At 45.6% G+C, this 20,769-nt stretch overlaps 1 protein-coding gene across 3 annotated transcripts in view; it reads right to left on the reverse strand.

The window, feature by feature from the left end:
• CELF6 (CUGBP Elav-like family member 6) overlaps positions 1 to 20,769 on the reverse strand; it is a 605,900-nt gene that overhangs the window by 175,091 nt on the left and 410,040 nt on the right. For all 3 annotated transcript variants that reach the window (XM_033920838.1, XM_033920837.1, XM_033920836.1), the window contains one exon: positions 7,896 to 7,944. In XM_033920838.1, the coding sequence (XP_033776729.1) occupies positions 7,896 to 7,944 (49 nt within the window). The remainder of the gene's footprint in view (positions 1 to 7,895; positions 7,945 to 20,769) is intronic.

Raw genomic sequence — 20,769 nt, forward strand, 5'->3', positions numbered from 1 at the left:
TCACCAGACACACCAATCCGCACAACAAGCACCCAAGAAACACCCAGCCACCACCCAGACAAAACTACCAGACACACCTACCCCACCAAGCCCAGACCCAACCCCCCCCTCCCCAGAGAGTGCAAGCGCAAAGTGGACCGTGAAAAGGGCAGCTGCAGAAGTGGAAAGCCCCAGATAAGTAGGTTAGCTAAAGAAAGCCCACAGATAGAAGAAATCAGGATAACAGAAGTTCCAACAAATGCTCCCACAGAAAATTTTCTTTTATTGAACCTCATTTATGTAACCATTATTCCAAACATAACATAACATAAATTATGTCTGAATTGTCATGACATCAGAAGTACATATGGAGTAGTTGCAGGTGATGCTTGGGACAGTTCTGATTATGTTAGTTTGGTTTTATGTGTTTTTTTAATAGAAGGGTTTTTATTTCTTTTTTTAAGGTTTTGTAGTTTGTGGTCGAGGTCAATAGGTTGTAGAGTTGGGGGTCAAGTGTTGCAGCTCGAATGGCTAGGAGGTTGTCGAACAGTTTTTTTCTTTTGACGTTTTTGGTTGGAGGGTGTGTGAATGGTGCGTGAGTTCTCCTATGTCTGTTTGAAGTGGATTGAATTATTTAGCTGAAGAAATTAGTTACCCCCCCCCCCCCATTCCACACACATTAATTCTCTTCCATTTTTGTTCCCATTATAAAAAAAACACTGATAAGTTCCCAGGAAAAAAATACATTAAAATAAGAAGTGAAAACAAAGGCCCCTACAGATGAGAACATAACATAAGAATAGCCTAACTGGGTCACACCAATGGTCCATCATGCCCAGTAGCCCATTCTCATGGTAGCCAATAGTGCTGCCTGATTCAGAGAAAAATATTTCATTCGATCCGATTCACCCTGTTGAATCGATTTTTTCGATTAGATTCACTGTTAATGACACCGCTTTTTAAGTTTAAACAAAGTATAACAATAAATTTCACAACAACAATAAATTTCACAAAGTACTTTAAAAAAAAAAAATCACATTTTTCCATTAAAGCAGTTCTGGAGACATTTGCTTGAACAGTCTTTTTTCCCAGTCCATAAGCAAGCAATATGAAAAAGATTTCCTTAATTATCTACTCAAACATTTTTGCTATTTACTTTCATTGTACCTAGACTATTATTCAGTAGAAAAAATTTAGTTTGTTCAATCAAGCAGAACATTCACTCATAGAAGTCCAATGTCCACACAGGATTTGATTGAACAAACAAATTTTTTCTACTGAATAATAGTTTAGGTATACTGAATAGCAAAAATGTTAAAGCCACACAGAAAAGCAGTAAAAGTCAATAGGTTCTCCAAGTGGGAACAACTGAGTGCACCAATCCAGGGCAAGCAGACGCTTCCCCCATGTCTTAATAACAGACAATGGACTTTTCCTCCAGGAATTTGTCCAAACCTTTCTTAAAACCAGCTACGCTATCTACTTTTAACATAACTTCTGGCCACTTCATTTTTAAGCTTAGATCTTTCCTTCCAAACAGAGACCTTGCTAGATGTCAAATACAGCACAAGGTAACTTCACATGGACTTAACTGTGCAGGAAATGAATCTCCTCATACACCCACCATATAGTGCAAAAATGTGCAAAGGTCTGTTTTTTTCTTTCGATCACTACATAGCCTAATGCCACACAAGCAGCGCTGTTACAAACATATTCTGAAGGTCAATGCTAAGGTTGACAAAGTTTCCTTCCTTGGACCAGAAGGAGATACTGACAAACCACTGGAAGAGATTCTAAAACAACTACCCAGAAATAACACCCAAAGACCCACTCAGTGTGTGAACCAGTTGAGTGGAGTGGACTAACTGGGGGTGGAAATGGGCCCAGAGTTTGCTCAGCAGAATTTCCCAGACTACCTCTTCCTCTCAACACACTGACATGCTACCACCACCACCAACACTAGGAACACCTCACCGAGTATGCCAGCAATGCTTATAAACTTTATAAAACACATTATTATATTTTCTTATAAAGCATATATTTTAACTGAACTCAGCCTTGCCATTCACAAAAATAGAAAAGTTCCCATTTCAAGCTGTCTCATGTACACTTTTCAAATCTAACATATTGTAATCACAAAACAGAAAATAAAATTATTTTTTCTACCTTTTGTTCTCTGATCAATATTCAAATCTTGTTGGTCCCAGGCTCTTGTTGTCTTGCTTGCCAGGGTCTCCTTTCTCCGTGCTAACCATCCGTCTGCCATCTCTGTTCTCCCCTTCCGTTTCCCTTCCCTCTCCCGGAGATCTGGCATCTTTCCTTTTTTTTGTCTCCATCCACAGATTCACCTTTTCTCAACTCCCCACCACCCCAGGATCCACCATCTCTCCCTTTCTGTTCCCAACTATCCTCCTATCCAGTATCTCTATCCCCCCTCCACACCATCCCCTGTTTCCAAGTTCTCTCCCTTTCTGTTCCTTCCCTCCCTAAATCCCATTATGCACCATCTCTCTCCCACTCCTCTGTTTTTAGACCCATTATTTCTAACCCCCAAAGTCTGGCATATGCACGTATCTTTGAACCCCCCCTTCCCTCTCTCCCTCTGTGTACTTTTACACCAGGACCCCCCTCCCCCGAAGGTCTGTCCCCCCTCCGAAGGGCTACACCCCACCCCTGAAGACCTGCACCCCCCGAAGGACTTTACCTCCCACCCGAAGGTCTGTCCCCCTCTGAAGGCCTAAACCCCACCCCTGAAGGCCTGCACCCTCCCCGAAGGATTGTACCCCCCACCCGAAGGTCTGTCCCTCCCTGAAGGCCTGCACCCATCCCGAAGGCCTGCACCCACCCCGAATGCCTGCACCCACCCCGAAGGCCTGCACCCACCCCGAAGGCCTGCACCCCCGAAGGCCTGTCCCCCCCCTTGAAGGCCTGACCCCCCTTGAAGGCCTGCCTGCTTGTCCCCCCTTGAAGGCCTATCCCCCCTTAAAGGTCTGCCTGTCCCACCCCCTTGTAGGCCTGTCCCCCCTTAAAGGTCTGCCTGTCCCACCCCCTTGTAGGCCTGTCCCCCCCTTGAAGGCCTGACCCCCCCCTTGAAGGCCTGCCTGCTTGTCCCCCCTTGAAGGCCTGTCCCCCCCCCTTGAAGGTTGGCACCCCCCCAAAGGCCTGCACCCCCTTGTAGGCCTGTCCCCCCCTTGAAGGCCTGCCTGCTTGTCCCCCCTTGAAGGCCTGTCCCCCCCCTTGAAGGCCTGCACCCCCCCTTGAAGGTTGGCACCCCCCCAAAGGCCTGCACCCCCTTGAAGGCCTGCACCCCCTTGAAGGTCGGCACCCCCCCTGAAGGCATGCACCCCCCCTGAAGGCCTGTCCCCCCTTGAAGGCCTGTCCCCCCCCCTTGTAGGCCTGCACCCCCTTGTAGGCCTGTCCCCCCCCCTTGTAGGCCTGTCCCCCCCTTGAAGGCCTGCCTGCCTGTCCCCCCCTTGAAGGCCTGCACCCCCTTGAAGGTCTGCACCCCCCCCCCGAAGACCTGCACCCCCCCTTGAAGGCCTGCCTGCCTGCCTGTCACCCCCCTCCCCCTTGAAAGTCTGCCTGCCCGCCCGCCCGCCCCACCCTGAAGGCCTGATGCCCCGACCCACCCCGAAGGACCATTCGCCCCCCTGGCCTCCCCGCACTACCTATGAAGCAGCCGCAGCAGGATCGCGACGTCAGCTATATTTGCGCTACTTAGGAGCTGCTTCCTGCGTCGCGGTCCCGCCCCCTCCTCTGACGTCAGAGGAGGGACGGGACCGCGGCGCAGGAAGCAGCGCCCAAGCAGCTGAGGGATTGCTGACGTCGCGATCCTGCTGCGGGCTGCTTCATAGGTGTGCTGGAAGGTCAGTGGGGCGAGCGGTCCTTCGGGCGTGGGGGGGGACTGAGCGGCAAGGCCGGGAACACCCCCTCAGGGCTGGTACCCGGGCGGCCCGCCCCCCCCGCACCCCCCTAGGTACGCCACTGCACCGAACCAAACTGATAGAAGGAGAATGAGCTTCTTCAGGGATCTGACCCAGTTCTAATACCTCTCCGTCTCCGTGCCGACCGACCCCCTCAAGGACCGACCCTTGGAAACATGTTTTCAGGCTTGGAATCCAGTTAAAAGGCAATAGACGCTCTGTCTATACCTGGGACCAAACTGAAAGAAATTTGTCCAGCCCTGGCAAGTTCAAACCCAACTCAAACCAAATTCTGCACTCCTGGGGAAGGGGGAGGTTTTGCTTCTGAGAAAGTGCTCCTTAGTACATCAGAATCTCTGTCTGCTTCTTGGCACCAGCACTGGAGAAATAATGAGACGCCCTACTTTCTTTCTGCATGTGAAGCCATCTGGAGGGGGGGGGGGTGTGTTTGTGAGTACCAGAAGGCACTGCGAGGAAGGAACGGGGTATATTAGTAGATCTGTGTGCGATGGAGGGCACTAGGGCCAGCAGGAGTGAGGTACATAGTTAGAGCTGTAGAGGGGGGGGGGGGGGGAGAAGGAGGGTGTCCCTATTGCAAGGGAGGAGTGAGGTTTTCCCTCGCCTTTTCTTCAGTCCTAAAGTTCACATTTTCTGGCTTTGGCTGCCTTCAGCAGTCATGCGACTGGGTAACAAAGCCCCCCTGACCCTGCACGCTGTCTGATTCGGCTGCTGTTGAACAGTTTGCGTGCCGGAACCCTTCTCAGGCTGAGTGGAATTTGGGTTATGAGCTGCAGGGAGTGGTTGTGAATTTCTCCGTGAGAACCTTGTGCATCCTCCTCCAGCTTGAGTTCCGATCCTCCCCGAGGCTGACGTATTTCCTGTTGCCTCAGCTTTCAACAGCAATCTGACCTGGAGGAGGGGAGAACAAGGCCTGGGAATGCATTTATCTGAGTTTGGGGTTTAGGTTTCTGCCACTTGGTGCTGAATGTAAGACGCGCGCACGAGGACGCGCACGCGTAGACGTCCGCACGTAGACGCCCGCACTAGACGTCCCCACGTAGACGTCCGCACTAGACGTCCGCACTAGACGTCCCCACGTAGACGTCCCCACGTAGACGTCCGCACTAGACGTCCGCACTAGACGTCCCCACGTAGACGTCCGCACTAGACGTCTAGTGCGGGCGTCTACGTGGGGACGTCTAGTGCGGACGTCTAGTGGGGACGTCTAGTGGGGACGTCTAGTGGGGACGTCTACGTGGGGACGTCTAGTGCGGACGTCTAGTGCGGACGTCTAGTGGGGACGTCTATTGCGGACGTCTATTGCGGACGTCTAGTGGGGACGTCTAGTGCGGACGTCTATTGCGGACGTCTAGTGGGGACGTCTATTGCGGACGTCTATTGCGGACGTCTAGTGGGGACGTCTAGTGCGGACGTCTATTGCGGACGTCTAGTGGGGACGTCTATTGCGGACGTCTAGTGGGGACGTCTAGTGCGGACGTCTAGTGGGGACGTCTAGTGGGGACGTCTAGTGCGGGCGTCTAGTGCGGGCGTCTAGTGGGGACGTCTATTGCGGACGTCTAGTGGGGACGTCTATTGCGGACGTCTAGTGGGGACGTCTAGTGCGGGCGTCTAGTGGGGACGTCTAGTGCGGACGTCTATTGCGGACGTCTAGTGCGGACGTCTATTGCGGACGTCTAGTGGGGACGTCTAGTGCGGACGTCTAGTGGGGACGTCTAGTGGGGACGTCTAGTGCGGGCGTCTAGTGCGGGCGTCTAGTGGGGACGTCTATTGCGGACGTCTAGTGGGGACGTCTATTGCGGACGTCTAGTGGGGACGTCTATTGCGGACGTCTAGTGGGGACGTCTAGTGCGGGCGTCTAGTGGGGACGTCTAGTGCGGGCGTCTAGTGCGGACGTCTACGTGGGGACGTCTAGTGCGGGCGTCTAGTGCGGACTCAAGCTGGAGGAGGATGCACAAGGTTCTCACGGAGAAATTCACAACCACTCCCTGCAGCTCATAACCCAAATTCCACTCAGCCTGAGAAGGGTTCCGGCACGCAAACTGTTCAACAGCAGCCGAATCAGACAGCGTGCAGGGTCAGGGGGGCTTTGTTACCCGGTCGCATGACTGCTGAAGGCAGCCAAAGCCAGAAAATGTGAACTTTAGGACTGAAGAAAAGGCGAGGGAAAACCTCACTCCTCCCTTGCAATAGGGACACCCTCCTTCTCCCCCCCCCCCCTCTACAGCTCTAACTATGTACCTCACTCCTGCTGGCCCTAGTGCCCTCCATCACACACAGATCTACTAATATACCCCGTTCCTTCCTCGCAGTGCCTTCTGGTACTCACAAACACCCCCCCCCCCTCCAGATGGCTTCACATGCAGAAAGAAAGTAGGGCGTCTCATTATTTCTCCAGTGCTGGTGCCAAGAAGCAGACAGAGATTCTGATGTACTAAGGAGCACTTTCTCAGAAGCAAAACCTCCCCCTTCCCCAGGAGTGCAGAATTTGGTTTGAGTTGGGTTTGAACTTGCCAGGGCTGGACAAATTTCTTTCAGTTTGGTCCCAGGTATAGACAGAGCGTCTATTGCCTTTTAACTGGATTCCAAGCCTGAAAACATGTTTCCAAGGGTCGGTCCTTGAGGGGGTCGGTCGGCACGGAGACGGAGAGGTATTAGAACTGGGTCAGATCCCCGACCCACCCCGAAGGACCATTCGCCCCCCTGGCCTCCCCGCACTACCTATGAAGCAGCCGCAGCAGGATCGCGACGTCAGCTATATTTGCGCTACTTAGGAGCTGCTTCCTGCGTCGCGGGTCCCGCCCCCTCCTCTGACGTCAGAGGAAGCAGCGCCCAAGCAGCTGAGGGATTGCTGACGTCGCGATCCTGCTGCGGGCTGCTTCATAGGTGTGCTGGAAGGTCAGTGGGGCGAGCGGTCCTTCGGGCGTGGGGGGGGGACTGAGCGGCAAGGCCGGGAACACCCCCTCAGGGCTGGTACCCGGGGCGGCCCGCCCCCCCCCCCCCCCAGGTACGCCACTGCTTGCTGGTCTCTCCTTTGGGCATGCTTCACCTTATGTCTTGATCATTGCAAGTCTCCCCTACTTTGGCCTTCGACCTATACAAACCCCCAAAGAGCTCAGCCGTCTGATTGCTTTTGACAGCTGCTGTATCATTCACATGCATATCTGCTTCTTCCATCTCTCCACTGATTTCCAGTCATAGCTCACTGTCTCGCTGAAATACATCTGCTTTCAACATATTCATAATTTGGCTCTGCTCTACCTGTCCTGTACCATTTCTCACTACTCTCTTGCCTACAATCTCTGCTCCTGCAATCAGCTATTCCCTGTTCTACTCTAAATTAAATAGGTCCCCCACCCCACCCCACCCGCCGCCATCTCATTTCTGTATCTTTTCTATTCTTCCAGTTCCTCTCTGGAATCAGCTGTCCACCACTACTCCTCAGATCTAAAACCCATTTCTGCACCCCCTCATCTTCAGGTAATTAACACGAACACTCCTGCTTAACATTACAATTGCCTAAGTACTGTTGTCTACCTCCTGTGAGGACCAGAGGTTTGCAAGATGTCCTGAAGAGTGACATCAAATAAATACCAAGATAAATTAATAAAGTTGCGCTTATGTCCTTGTCTTTATGTATCACTTAGTGCTCCGAGTCATTTATTCACTCAGGGTAGCTCAGCTACATAATGTTCTCATAAATACTCATAACAAGACTCTCCGCAGGGCTGGGTAAGGGTATAGCACTCTCTGTATCAGCAGGACAGAAATGAGGCGGAAAGGACAGTACTGCAATCCCAGAAAGGGAGGAAGTGCCATTGCATCCTAGGTACAGATCAATAAAGAGGGAGCGGAAGGAAGGGCTGTCGCCTACTGCACATGAGAAACAAAACTAGGGGCTGGGAGTGGAAAGAGGTTCTATTGCAGTCTAAAATGGAGGGGGCGGAGCCAATTAAAGTAAAGAAAGGAACAAACCTCCTCGTCCCTCACTGTCTGCAGGTTTCACCTGGATTGGGCGATTCATCTGGAAAATAAAAAACAAAGAGGAAAATAATATGATTAGAGTTTGACTATAAGGGATGGTTATTCAAAGATGGCAGTCCATATATATATTTTTTTCTTAATTTTCTTCTCTAATTCAGAATCATAGCCACGCTTGTGTCTGTTTGGACACAGAATACTCTTATCTGGGACAACAGGTTACCTGTAATGATTATTCCGTCAGTGTTCTGTCCACCACTCAGTAACTAATTACCATTGAGGAGCAAGTGGGCAATGTCACAATGTCAGAGCCATTGGGACTGCCATTTGGAGGTCTCGCCACTTCCCTTTTTTAGCCCGTCTCTCTTTTCTTTACAACCCAATCACTGCATCGGTCACCAGGAGAACAGGACAAAGCCTGTTAATGGTTGAGCTACAACTCCACCATCCCTGGGGGCTCATACTACTACCAATAACTGCTGCTCTCCCATTCCCACCTCCAGCAGAGCTGAGGAGCAGATGTATGTGCTGGGAATCAGCTCTGGGTCATCTATCTGACTTCGTCTGGGTCATTCATCTGACCACAGTCTGCTGTCTTTTTTGACATCACAGCCATTCGCAAACGTCCAGGCCTTGTCTGCGATAACACCAGCATGGATACTTTTCTAGTTAAGCACAACAAAGAAAAATGGGGAGACCCGATGATCCATAGTGAAAACAATCCACCGATGAAAACGAAAACAAAAACTGTGGATACAGATGTTCTGGAGATAATTTATTAAACACTGACATATAAAACCATGAAAATTCAATTTAAAAAGTACAATGACAAAAAATACTGTGATAAAAATCCAACCGGACCCTACACGGTCCGTGTTTCGGCGAACACGCCTTCTTCAGAGGTCCAATGGTTTACAAACTCACATATAAAGAATTGGACTGAAAACAGTCTATTGTCTTTAAACGTGTGAGCAAAGAACACCGCAGACAAGCTGAAGTAGCAAAAAAAAAAGTACTTTTTTAATTGAATTTTCATGGTTTTATATGTCAGTGTTTAATAAATTATCTCCAGAACATCTGTATCCACAGTTTTTGTTTTCATCGGTGGATACTTTTCTAGTTAACGCATTCTTTAAAAAATCATATCAGAACATAAAGCAAATGAGTTACGTAATGCTGAAATACTGTAGTAAGGCCTGAAATTAATTTTTTTATATTTAGCTCACATATTTTCAGTAGTAGCTCAAGGTGAGTTACATTCAGCTATACTAAGGGCTCCTTTTACGAAGGTGCGCTAACCGTCTTAGCGCACGCACCGGATTAGTGCGCGCTAGCCAAAAATCTACCCCCTGCTCAAAAGGAGGCGGTAGCGGCTAGCGCGCGGGGGCACTATTCTGTGCGTTAAGGCCCTAAAGTGCCTTCGTAAAAGGAGCCCTAAGTATTTCCTTATCCCTAGAGGGCTTATAGTCGAAGGGGTCTGTTTATTAAAATGTGATATATATTTATACTTAATAACAATATAAATCCACAATATTTCTGAAATGTTACTCATCAGTGGTGGGTATGTACTTTAAAGATCTACACTTAATATAAAGGATGGAGAAAAAGCCTCAAGTTAAATATTTCACGCAGCAATCACAATTGATTTCACGCTGTCATAACACTAGTCCACATTAATACTGCCCCTCCCCCCGGTGTTATTGTATAAGGGCGTATGCAAGTGGCATAGCACACAACTATAAGGATGCATTCACATGGGGGCGCTAAAGGAGGGGCAGGGATGGTGCGGCCACTTACATGTGCAGTTGAAAGATTACAGTGTTTTCCCAACAAATTTGCGGTTCGCGGACTCACTAATTTGCGGTATTCTCCGACTGCCTCTTCTTGTACTAAAGTTGGGCTACGCCAACCAATCGGGAGCAGCGTGTCAAAGCAGTTCCCGATTGGTTGTAGCCTTACTTTAGTAGCAGAAAGAGGTGGTCGGAGCATACCGCAAGTGATTTTCTTCACTCGCCAGCGCTCCAGCTGCCCTTTCCTGCCTCTCCTGCCTTTTGTACCTATTGTACAGTTACCTGATTTATAGCTGACTGGTTTAAATGTGGGCATGTAAATGTAAGATGTGCTGATGCTAGGTTACACTAATATTCCAGAACAGAATCTGGCCCCCCAAATGCCACTACAATACGCTTTCACTGCATGGAATCAAAGTGCCTAAAAGGTGCCCCTTTTGGGCAGTCCATAATAGACCATGGGGATGAATGCATTTTTCTGTTTAATAGAAAAAGTGGGTCTACCACCAATGCTTAAAGATTTTTATACAGTTAAACTTATCTTTAAAGCCAGGGGGAGTGTATCCCGAGCAGGAAAACTAGGAACATCTCTCCCCTTTAGAATCACAGAACTCTGGAACAACCTCACATCCCCGCTCAGAAATTCAAACTCCCTCCAACTCTTCCGCAAACACCTGAAAACTTGGCTCTTTTCAAAAATCTAACACCTCCCGCTCTCTGATACCCTGGCCCCTCTCTACCCTCTTAGTTCCTTTCTATCCTAATTCTGTAAACCGTGCCGAGCTCTACGCTTGCAGAGATGGCACGGTATACAAACCTAAGGTTTAGTTTAGTTTAGTTTAGAACAAAAGCAGATTTTTCAAGGGCTTCCCCTTCTGCCGTATCCTACTGTATGCCTCTGCATTTCCGGACATGTATATTCGGAAATATGCCATATATCAAAAATCTTCTCATCAACAACACTACTTAGAATCAAGCAAAACTGGTATTCCCCATTGTATGAATACAGCCACCAATGATGAAAGTGAGGAGGAAAAAGCTTTAGAACCCCACTGCCCTCCAAATGATGGTGGGCAGTTCAGAGTAATCACTGGCATTTAAAAAAACCCACAACCCTTTATTGTTTATTGAAAGCTTCTATACCACTACTAATGGCTGGGGAGACAATTCAGAGCAGTTTACATGAGCTTCTGTGAAAGGTGTTACAATACAGAGTTAGACTTTTCTGAGATGGTTTTCAATACAGACACATTTATACCATAATTAATCATCCTACCTATATACACATATAATACTAGTATCGTGTACTATGTTTTATTTGCACACATAGGCCCTGATTCTATAAAGGGCGCCTAAATCTCACCTAATGAGTTATATACATGGACTCCCATGTATATAACTTGCGCCTAACTCGATAGGCATGGGCGTGGTTTGGGTGATGATTCAATATGGGCATTCTTTGATTTATTTACATAACGCTAAGTGACCTAGGGTGTCCATATCATGCCTATATTGTAGGTGAATGAAAACCAGGTCTACTTTTGAGCTTAGTTTGGGCTTCAAATAGATATGAGTTCTATGGAGGGAACTTAGGCACTCTTTGGACATCCTTAATGTGATCTGCTTAATAGCTCTCTGGGATTTATTTTTGCTTTATTAAGGTCAAAATACATTTAATAAGGCACCACATAAACAGGGTACATCAAAACAGATATATTGCTTGCAAAACCTTCTATTTTTGTGGACAAACAGCAATGCTATTTGCTGATTAGAGGAAAACATCCATTAACTGAAGCACAGCACATGAAAAACATAGCTTTAGGTTTGCTAAAAAGCTATCCTTTTTTTTCTAACTAAACAGTGCTCCAATCAGCTCATTCTTGAAAGCAAAGAAAGCACATGAAAAAAAATATAGATTGCATACATAACTTCATTTGCAAAAGCTTAAAAACAGAAAAAAAACAGATACAGACCTTAGCATGGCTTCTACTTCATTGCAAATGGAGGTGTGCAGCTGCACAATGCTGACCTCATTGTGAGATCATCAAGGTGCAGGCTAATTTGTGTATTAGTTAAGATATCCATGGTTGGTTGGCTACCCAATCATATTGGAGTTTTCCTGATGTTAGAAATAAAATCCAAAATGCACTGCCAAAATGCCACAATCCATAGGCACATCCAGTACATATATCCCAGAGTAGCTCTAGACAAACAGGATTATGGAAATACAATGTCCTCGGACCTTGGAGATAATTTATTCAAAATTATCATGATAAAAGCAATCACAGCAATAAAACAGTAGTAAAAAAAACAATCCACACGTGTCTTTTAAAAGGACCCAACATGGGCCGTGTTTCAGCTAAACATGCCTTCCTCAGGGATCCAAAATGTAAAAGATTGTCTTTCACATATGTGGAAAAAGTATATGCAAAATCCTTAAAAAAAAAAAATCAGAATCCAGAAGTCCAATTGCTTGCGCGAAGTGCAGTGCTGAAAATAGTAGCTCTAGGATATCCACATTTGGAACATGCCAAAGACAGGGCAATATGGAACAGAAATACTTTATGCAGAGAAACATGTAAGTGTATAATGACCTTATACCGCATCTCCCAAAGTGTCATATTGAATCAGAGAGATCTAGGATTTTGAATGGCAGTTTCCATTATTCCATCAGGTAATGCTTGGCATAATCAATCGATGGAACAGGTTCCTTCAGATGCATGTGATGAAAATGTAACGGAGCTTTCAACTGAGAGCCCGATGTGTATGCTGTGTACAAAAAAGCTCTTGAACATCAGAGGTCAATCAGCTGGGCTTCAGCTACGATATATAATGCTGTAATTGCAAATAGGCAAAGGAATCCTTTAGAGCAAGACAAAATTCCATCCATAATATCTGAAATGGTTTAATCTTTCCTTCATCCATTAGGACATGGGACAGGTAAATGATGCCTTTGCATTCCCAGTTGATAAAATAGGGAAGTATCATATCCCGGGAGGAAAGCTCCATTATGCCAAACAGGTAAAAGTGGAGTACATTTTTGGATTAAAACCATGACATTGGCAGTTCTACTTCCAGACTTGACGCAGAGGAGTACAGATGACGTAATCTTTAGTAGTTGAAAGAATATGAGGTGAATATCGGGTCAAATTTTATTTGCATGTGAATGATATATTGATTCTTGTGCCTGTGTAGAAGATAATCTAAATGTGACTATATTAAGGGTAAATGACATCATTACCTAAATGAAACACACAGTAAGATGTGTAGTTTCAAACTTAGGTCTCCTTTTAGTAAATGGCGCTAGAATTTAGTGCAGGCCAGCGAGATAAATTCTCCGATGCGCATAGAATTCCTATGAATGTCAGAGCCTGTGCTAAAAAAACCTCTAGCGCTGTTTAGAAAAACCCAGCGTGAATAAGGATAAAAAGAAGCTACTCTGGTTGTGTGTGGTGCACTGGCTAGAACTACAGCCTTGGCACCCTGAGGTTGTGGGTTCAAATCCTGCACTGCTCCTTGTGACCCTGGGCAAGTCCCTTAATCCCCATTACCACAGGTGCATTAGATAGAGTGGGAGCCCACAAGGACAGTTAGGGAAAAATGCTAGAGTACCTGAATAATTTGTAATCCGTATAGAACTGTAGGATATGTGGAATATAAATTATTATTTTGTTTTTTTTAAAAAAAAACAATTCTGTCACTCAAAATAGAAACTTCTCTAAAGTTTTGTGAGTCCTCTCGGATAATACATTATCCTTTGAACCACAGGTAAATTGTTTTGTTAGTACAGTGTTTCTGAAACTGCCTCAACTCCGTTCCATTCATTCTCTGTTTTCAGACTCCCCCCTCCCCCCCCCCCACACACACTTTCTACTGCTGGTCCAGGCTTTCAATGGATCTCATCTAGACTATTGTGATAGTCTACACTCCACCATTTCAGTTACGCTCTACTCCAAATTACAGCGTCTTCAAAATAAAGAAACTAAAATAATCTTTTATTTGACGTTCGATAACGTGACTCCACTTTTGATTTGTTTACATTGGTTATCGGAGCACACCGGGGCCTTTTTTTAAAATTTAGCATGTTTAATATATAAGATCTTTGAAGGAACAAGCCTCAGGTATTTAGTATATTTGTTTTCCTTTCCCAATAAATCATGGTCTACATGAGCTATTGACACACGATTAATTTACTTTCCTTCTCCATTAGATATTCATTATATAAAAATTCTGAATAGTTGGGTTAGTTATTAGGCTATGTATGCTTGGTGCTTCTTATCAAAGGAACCAAGATGTATCGGTTCTTTTCAATGGCAGTTAAAAACATAGGGGTCCTTTCACTAAGACACGCTAGAATATAATGGACACGTTAGTGTTTAGCAAACACTAAATCGGCTAACACACCTTAATAAAAGGACCCCATATTTGCTTAAAAAGTATTTATTGTATTTTATTTTTCTTTTCTTTACGATTGTCTCACAACTGACTGCAATCCACTTGGAGCCTTGAGAGTTTGCGTACTATAAATGACACATTCCCCCCCCCCCACACACACACCCTTTTACATAATAATAATAATAATAATAACTTTATTTTTCTATACCGCCATAGTCAGGCGACTTCTAGGCGGTTTACATTGTAAGAAGGCTGAACATTCAGCGAATAACAAAAGGTCTTAATATAATACAATAAGTCTACTTACAATACATTACAATGAGTCTAAATACAATACAATACAATAAGTCTAAGTACAATACCATACAATGAGTCTAAATACTATACAAAAATCTAAATGGGAAACTTACATACTAATTGGAGTTCTATGGGTTATGAGTACCTGAATAACTGTGTTAGCAATTTTAGCGCTGGGCACGGTGTTAACAGCTCCGATGCTCATGCAATTGCTATGTGCCGTGGCCGGCGCTAAAAAAAAACCCCCACACTGCAGGCAGTCAGCCGCCGGCGGCGCCTCTCCTCCTTCCTGGTATTTCTCTTCCTCTCCGTGCCTCCTCTTTTTAAGCACCCCCCCATTGGTGGTTCGGGGTCCCATCTGGAGGGCCTCCGCAGATGCGCGGACATCGACGTGATGACATCATGCACGTGCATGATGTCATCCCGGTAAACATCCACGCACTTCCGGGTGCCCTTGAGCCGCGGCTGCCGGTTTAGTGTACCGCGGCTTGTAAAGTTTGCAAGACACTGTGCTACGGTTTTGTAAAAGGGTATGTGTGGGGGGGATTTATTACATAAGCTAGTATTTTATAAAGGACGCTCCATGCAAGCACTCTTTGCAGAATACTAGCTTAGCTTGAATCACTCCAACACCTATTGTTAAGAACCATTTATTGAATTTAGCCCTGTGCCACTTACATGCGCCATTACAGAACAATGCTTAGGCTCTGCTGACACTTTTGTTGGTAAATAACACTTATACACATAGGTGACAGTATTCTGCTCACTCCCATATGCAAGAGGTGCGGAAAGGTAGGTGCTCACTTATAGAACTGCCTTTCACATTGCTCAGTGTATCTAAGCATTTTATACATCATTTCAAATAACATGTCCCGATATTAATTTTTTCAGACACACAATAACCGTGAAGGATCAGCCTAGCTGTTCAAGATAGCTGGGTTTCATTCCCGGGTCTAGCTTTTTCTCCTTAGTCTGGCCAGGGTCGGGAATACTGCGCAGGCAACAGTCACAGGGGAGAGAGTCTCAGACTTCGCAACACTTGGTTACGAGCCTTTGGACGTTTGCAAAGCATAGTGAGTCCAGAAGGGAGCTGTGGTCTGCGGCCCTAATGAAGGGCTGTTGAGTAGGCTGGGACAGATAGGAAAAGTGAGATCATAAAAGATGAAAACCTCATGTAGCCTATTTGGATTGAGCTGGATGCCCAAGGGAGCTGCAGGAAACCATCAGACCAAATTAACAAGACAAATTGGATGGTGAATTATGGAGATGTCAATTATAGAACATATTGGTAATGGCATGGATTTCAGCTAAGAAAGTTAACATTAGGAAGTGGGCAGTTTTCCAGTGTATTAAGAAACCTTTCCTGCTCTCAGTGTCCAGTTGCAGCCTTGTATATACTGTAGGATCCTCGAGAAACAGAATTCTCTAATGGTAATCTGCCCCCCCCCCTTAATATTAATACAGTGGTCATTGCAGACTGCTGTGTGCTTTATCGGCGCTGCCTAGTCAATGGAATGAAGGCAGCTTTTAAAGACACAGCAAGTGGCAGATCTTTGAGAGTCCAAGAGCATGCACATGCGTCTGAGGTCTGCTGCACCCCGACTCCTCTTTACGAGATAGGCCTTGAGCAAGCATGCCTGTTTGTGGATTCTCAAAGGCCTGCTGCTGACAATGTCTTTAAAAACTAGGTTCACCGTCTTTTGCCAGCTGTGTGGGTACAGTGCGACTGCCTGCCCCTCTCCTGATGCTGCTCTAGGCAGACGCCTATTCTGCATAGTAGTAGTCCAGCCCTAGGATAAGCTGGAATAAGGGTCATAGTGCAGCTACAGATAGACACACAAATAGTAACAACTTTGCTGCAATATTTGTATTTTTCTATATAGTACTGTTTGTGTCCAAAGACGAGGACTGTGTCTGAATTGAAGAAAGCGTGGGACAGGCACATGGGATCTCTTAGGGAGATGAGGAGATAGGGGATGCTGCAGATGGGCAGATTGGATGGGCCATTTGGCCTTTATCTGCTGTCATGTGTCTATGTTTCTCATTTACAGAGAGGTTACAGATTGGTATTGAAAAAGTGGCAGTGTATTTGAATGCACTTAGAAATAACCTTCTCAAATAGTTCAATGTGGCACAATATTTTAGCATTATAAAAGCCATAAAACTTTATAGCCTACAGAGCTGTTGAATTTATAGGTCACTCAAAATGGCCCATGTGAGTAAGCACATGCCACATTGATTTTTGCTTCTATAAAGTACGGGCTACAGAAATGAAAAGCCATTTGGAGGAGCCTGACGGTGCAAGGATGCTCTAGGACCTGCTCAAGAGTAGAAACACTTCTCTGCGCTTCCTCGGAAGGGAATGGAGCCCGCTTTTCCCACAAGAGCATGTAATGGCAAAAGATAGATTAGCTATCAGTGTTTCTCAACTCGGTCCTGGAGTACCCCCTTGCTAGTTAGGTTTTCAGGATATCTACAATAAATACGCATGAAAGAAATTTGCATATGCTGGAAGTAGTGTATGCAAATCAAGTTTATGCATATTTATTGTGGATATCTTGAAAAACAGACTGGCAAGGGGGTACTGCAGGATTGAGTTGAGAAACACTGGATTAGATTCTGCAACTCCATTGTTTTGGGAGCTAAGGCCAGTGCTGCACTGACTTCTACGGTTTCTCCTGGATTCTATATAGGTCACCCAAAATTTGGCACCCAAATTTGGGTGCGGAGCCTAGAAGCAGGTGTAACAACCAATTATTGATGTTAATTGGCACTAATTCAGATTTGTGTGCGTCAGGGGTAGGCAATTCCGATCCTCGAGAGCCGGAGCCAGGTCAGGTTTTCAGGATATCCACAATAAATATGCCCGAGATAGATTTGCATCTCAAGGATGCAGTGCATGCAAATCCATCTCATACGTATTCATGGTGGAGATCCTGAAAACCTGACCTGGCTCCAGCTCTTGAGGACCGGAATTGCCTACCCCTGGCTTATGTCAATGTGTTGCAAACTGTGTACCGGGGCACACTAATGTGCTGTGGTGAGATTCCAGGTGTGCCATGAGATGCTGGCGAGGAAGAGAGGTGCTGAAATGGGCTGACTACCTACAGGACATGCACATTTAGGCAGTCAGCCAGCGCCGGCACCTCTCCTCTTCGCTGGCGCCTTTCGTCCTCTATACGCCTCACCTCTTGCAGACCCCCCATCCCCCATTGGCTGCTCAGGGTCCCGCCTGGAGGACCTTATCGCATGCACAGACATTGACGTGATGAAATTACAAATGCACATGACGTCATTGCATTGCCATCCGTGCATTTCTGGATGCCCTTCAGCCGTGGCATAGGGTTTAGTGTGCTGTGGCTTCCAGAAGTTTGCAAGACACTGGTCTATGTGCTGTTCTATAACACTGTGACACAAAGTATCTCGTGCGCAATCCCAAAAGAGGTGTTACAATGGGAGGGGCATGGGTGGATCAGGGCCTGGGCATTCCAAATATTTTGGTGCTGTATTAAAAAATACCAGAATTATATGCCCAACATTTACGCCTAGATTCAGTTTATTTTTAAGTAGAATCTCTATCTGTGGGGAGAATTGAGAATTCATTAGGATGGGTAGAGGTGTCATTGAGAGTAGCTCTTGCATTAATAATTTTATTTTGGAAGTGTTCTGCTAATAGAGTGGCTGAGGGAGGAGTAGTATTGTTAGTGGTCAGGTAGGGCTTGGTGTCAGTTAGTGTTTTTAGAATTTGGAATAGTTTTTTGGTGTTTTGGGTTTCAGTGCCTATTAGATTGATGTAGTGTGCTTTTCTCTTGTCCTTTAATTGTGATTTGTATTGTTTGTTGATTTTTTTCCAGGCAGATTTTGTATGATCTGAGTTCAATTTTCTCCATTTTCTTTCTAGTTGTCTACATTGTCTTTTGAGTTGTAGCAGTTCGGAGTTGAACCATTTATCTGATCTCCTGCTGGTTCTGGTTTTGGTTTGCAGTGGAGCTAGATCATCAAGGGTATTGGAGCATAATCTTTTCCATTGTAAGATGAAGTCCTCGGGGTTGTTTTCTAGAATAGTTTCATCTATTTTAGACCAGAATATGGAGGGTTTGATGTGTTTGCGTGAGGTGTATGTTACTTTATTGAGCTTTGTTATAGTTTTTTTGTTTTTGGTCCAGTTGATGTTGAAAGTGTAGGTGTAGTGGTCTGACCAGATGGATCTGGACCATGTTCCGTTAGATGTATGAATTTCTGTTACAGATGGTTGGTGGGTCATGAAGGCTGCGATATCAAGTTGGTGGCCTTTTTCATGAGTTGTTTGTGGATTAAGCATTTGGAAGGATAAGGCTTTGAGAAATGAAAGTTGTCTACTTGTTTGGATGATTGATCTTCTAGGTGTACATTTAGGTCTCCTAGGAGTAGGTTGTAGGTTGCTATTAGTTTTGGTATATGAAGTCTTCCACTTCGGTTCTTGTTCGAGACCAGTTTCCCGGCGCTATGTAGCAGAGCATGCAGTTTAGTGTGTCTTTTAGTGTGGTGCTTGAGAGTTGGCAAGCTAATAGGTCCATGTATGGGTTAGATGTTTTTTCAATTATATTAAGGGTTAGGTCTTGTTTGATTAAGATTGCTAGGCCTCCGCCTTTTTTTTTTTTCTCTGCAGACCACCGTAATTTTGTATCCTTGTGGGCAGACTTCAGTTATTCTGGGGTCTGTGTCAGAGGTTAGCCAGGTTTCTGTGAGGAAAAGACAGTCCAGGTTTTCATAAGCTCTGTTTTTGGACCTAGCGCTCTGATATTTAAGTAGGCGCATTTGAGTGTGGTTATCTCTGTGTGATAGTTGTGAGTTGATTTGGATATATAAGTGATTTGGGGTGCCAGTGTGGTTTAGTCTTAGTGTGTGTTGGTCTTCTTCCCCATGCTGTGGTAATGGAGTGTAGAGTGTTAGATTGTAGGTTTGAATTTCTGTCCCTTGACGTTCTCTTATTTTGGAAGAAAGATTTATTTATATCTGTAGCGGGTGTTGGGAGGAGGTTATTTGCTGCTGTCTTCCAGCTGGTTAAGAGGATTAACAGTAGGAAGAGCTGGGCTCATGAGGTTAGCTTCATTTTTTATTTTAATGGTTGGTGGTAGTTGATAGTTGGTGGAAGGGTCTTTAGTGGTTTGGCTGCTGTTTTTCAGTTGGTTTTACTTTTGGTAGTGTTGTGGGGTGGGTCGCTTCTTGGTCGCTTCGCAAAGGCGTGCTCCGACAGTGCACCGAACGGCAGCGTGCTGTTAGGCACTGAGCCTTTTATTGGCTCAGCGTAGTCCTGTCAGGTGGGGGTAGGGGCAGAGTGTGCTCCCACGCCGGCAAGCCTCCCTGTCCGCTCCTGGATCCAGCGATGTCGGGCCAACAAATTAAATTAAAACAAAATCCTCTATATGGACGTCCAGGCCATTGGGACACCCAGACATTGTCAACCAAAATTTCATCCAAGTGCCCAGAGCAAGACCATTTGGACTTGGGAGGGGCCAGTCCTACTACTATTACTACTATTAATTATTTCTATAGCACTACCAGATGCATGCACCGCTGCACAGAGTCACAAAGAGTAAGAAAACAGTCCTATAATGGACTGGCCACCCAGACATGGCAGCAAGCAGTGGGGCACCTTAGAGGGCACTGCTGTGAACTTCATTTAAATGGGGGTCAAATAATCATCTCTCCAGAATTCCCGTATAGCAGGGGTGTCCAATGTCGGTCCTCGAGGGCCGCAATCCAGTCGGGTTTTCAGGATTTCCCCAATGAATATGCATGAGATCTATTTGCATGCACTGCTTTCATTGTATGCTAATAGGTCTCATACATATTCATTGGGGAAATCCTGAAAACCCGACTGGATTGCGGCCCTCGAGGACCGACATTGGACACCCCTGCTGTATAGGTTATGGTGATCCCCCTAAAATCCACTATACCAGTGGTCTCAAACTCAAACCCTTTGCAGAGCCACATTTTAGATTTGTAGGTACTTGGAGGGCCTCAGAAAAAATAGTTAATGTCATATTAAAGAAATGACAATTTTGCATGAGGTAAAACTTTTTATAGTTTATAAATCTTTCCTTTTGGCTAAGTCTTAATAATAATATTGTAATTTATAGCTAAAGAGACATATAATCAAAAAACTGTTATATTTTACTTTTGTGATTATGATAAACATATTGAGGGTCTCAAAATAGTACCTGGTGGGCCGCGAGTTTGAGACCACTGCACTATACCCACCTGTCTATAACCCCAATATCCCTTATGGCTGCAGGTGACACTTATATGGCAGTAGAATAGAGTTTTGGGGTTTTTTGGTGGGCTCACATTTTCCAACCTAAGTGGCTTATGGGACTTGCTACTCCTCTCTATGGTACACTTAC

The sequence above is a fragment of the Geotrypetes seraphini genome, chromosome 14, assembly GCF_902459505.1.
Source record: "Geotrypetes seraphini chromosome 14, aGeoSer1.1, whole genome shotgun sequence".
Taxonomy (NCBI): Eukaryota; Metazoa; Chordata; class Amphibia; order Gymnophiona; family Dermophiidae; genus Geotrypetes; species Geotrypetes seraphini.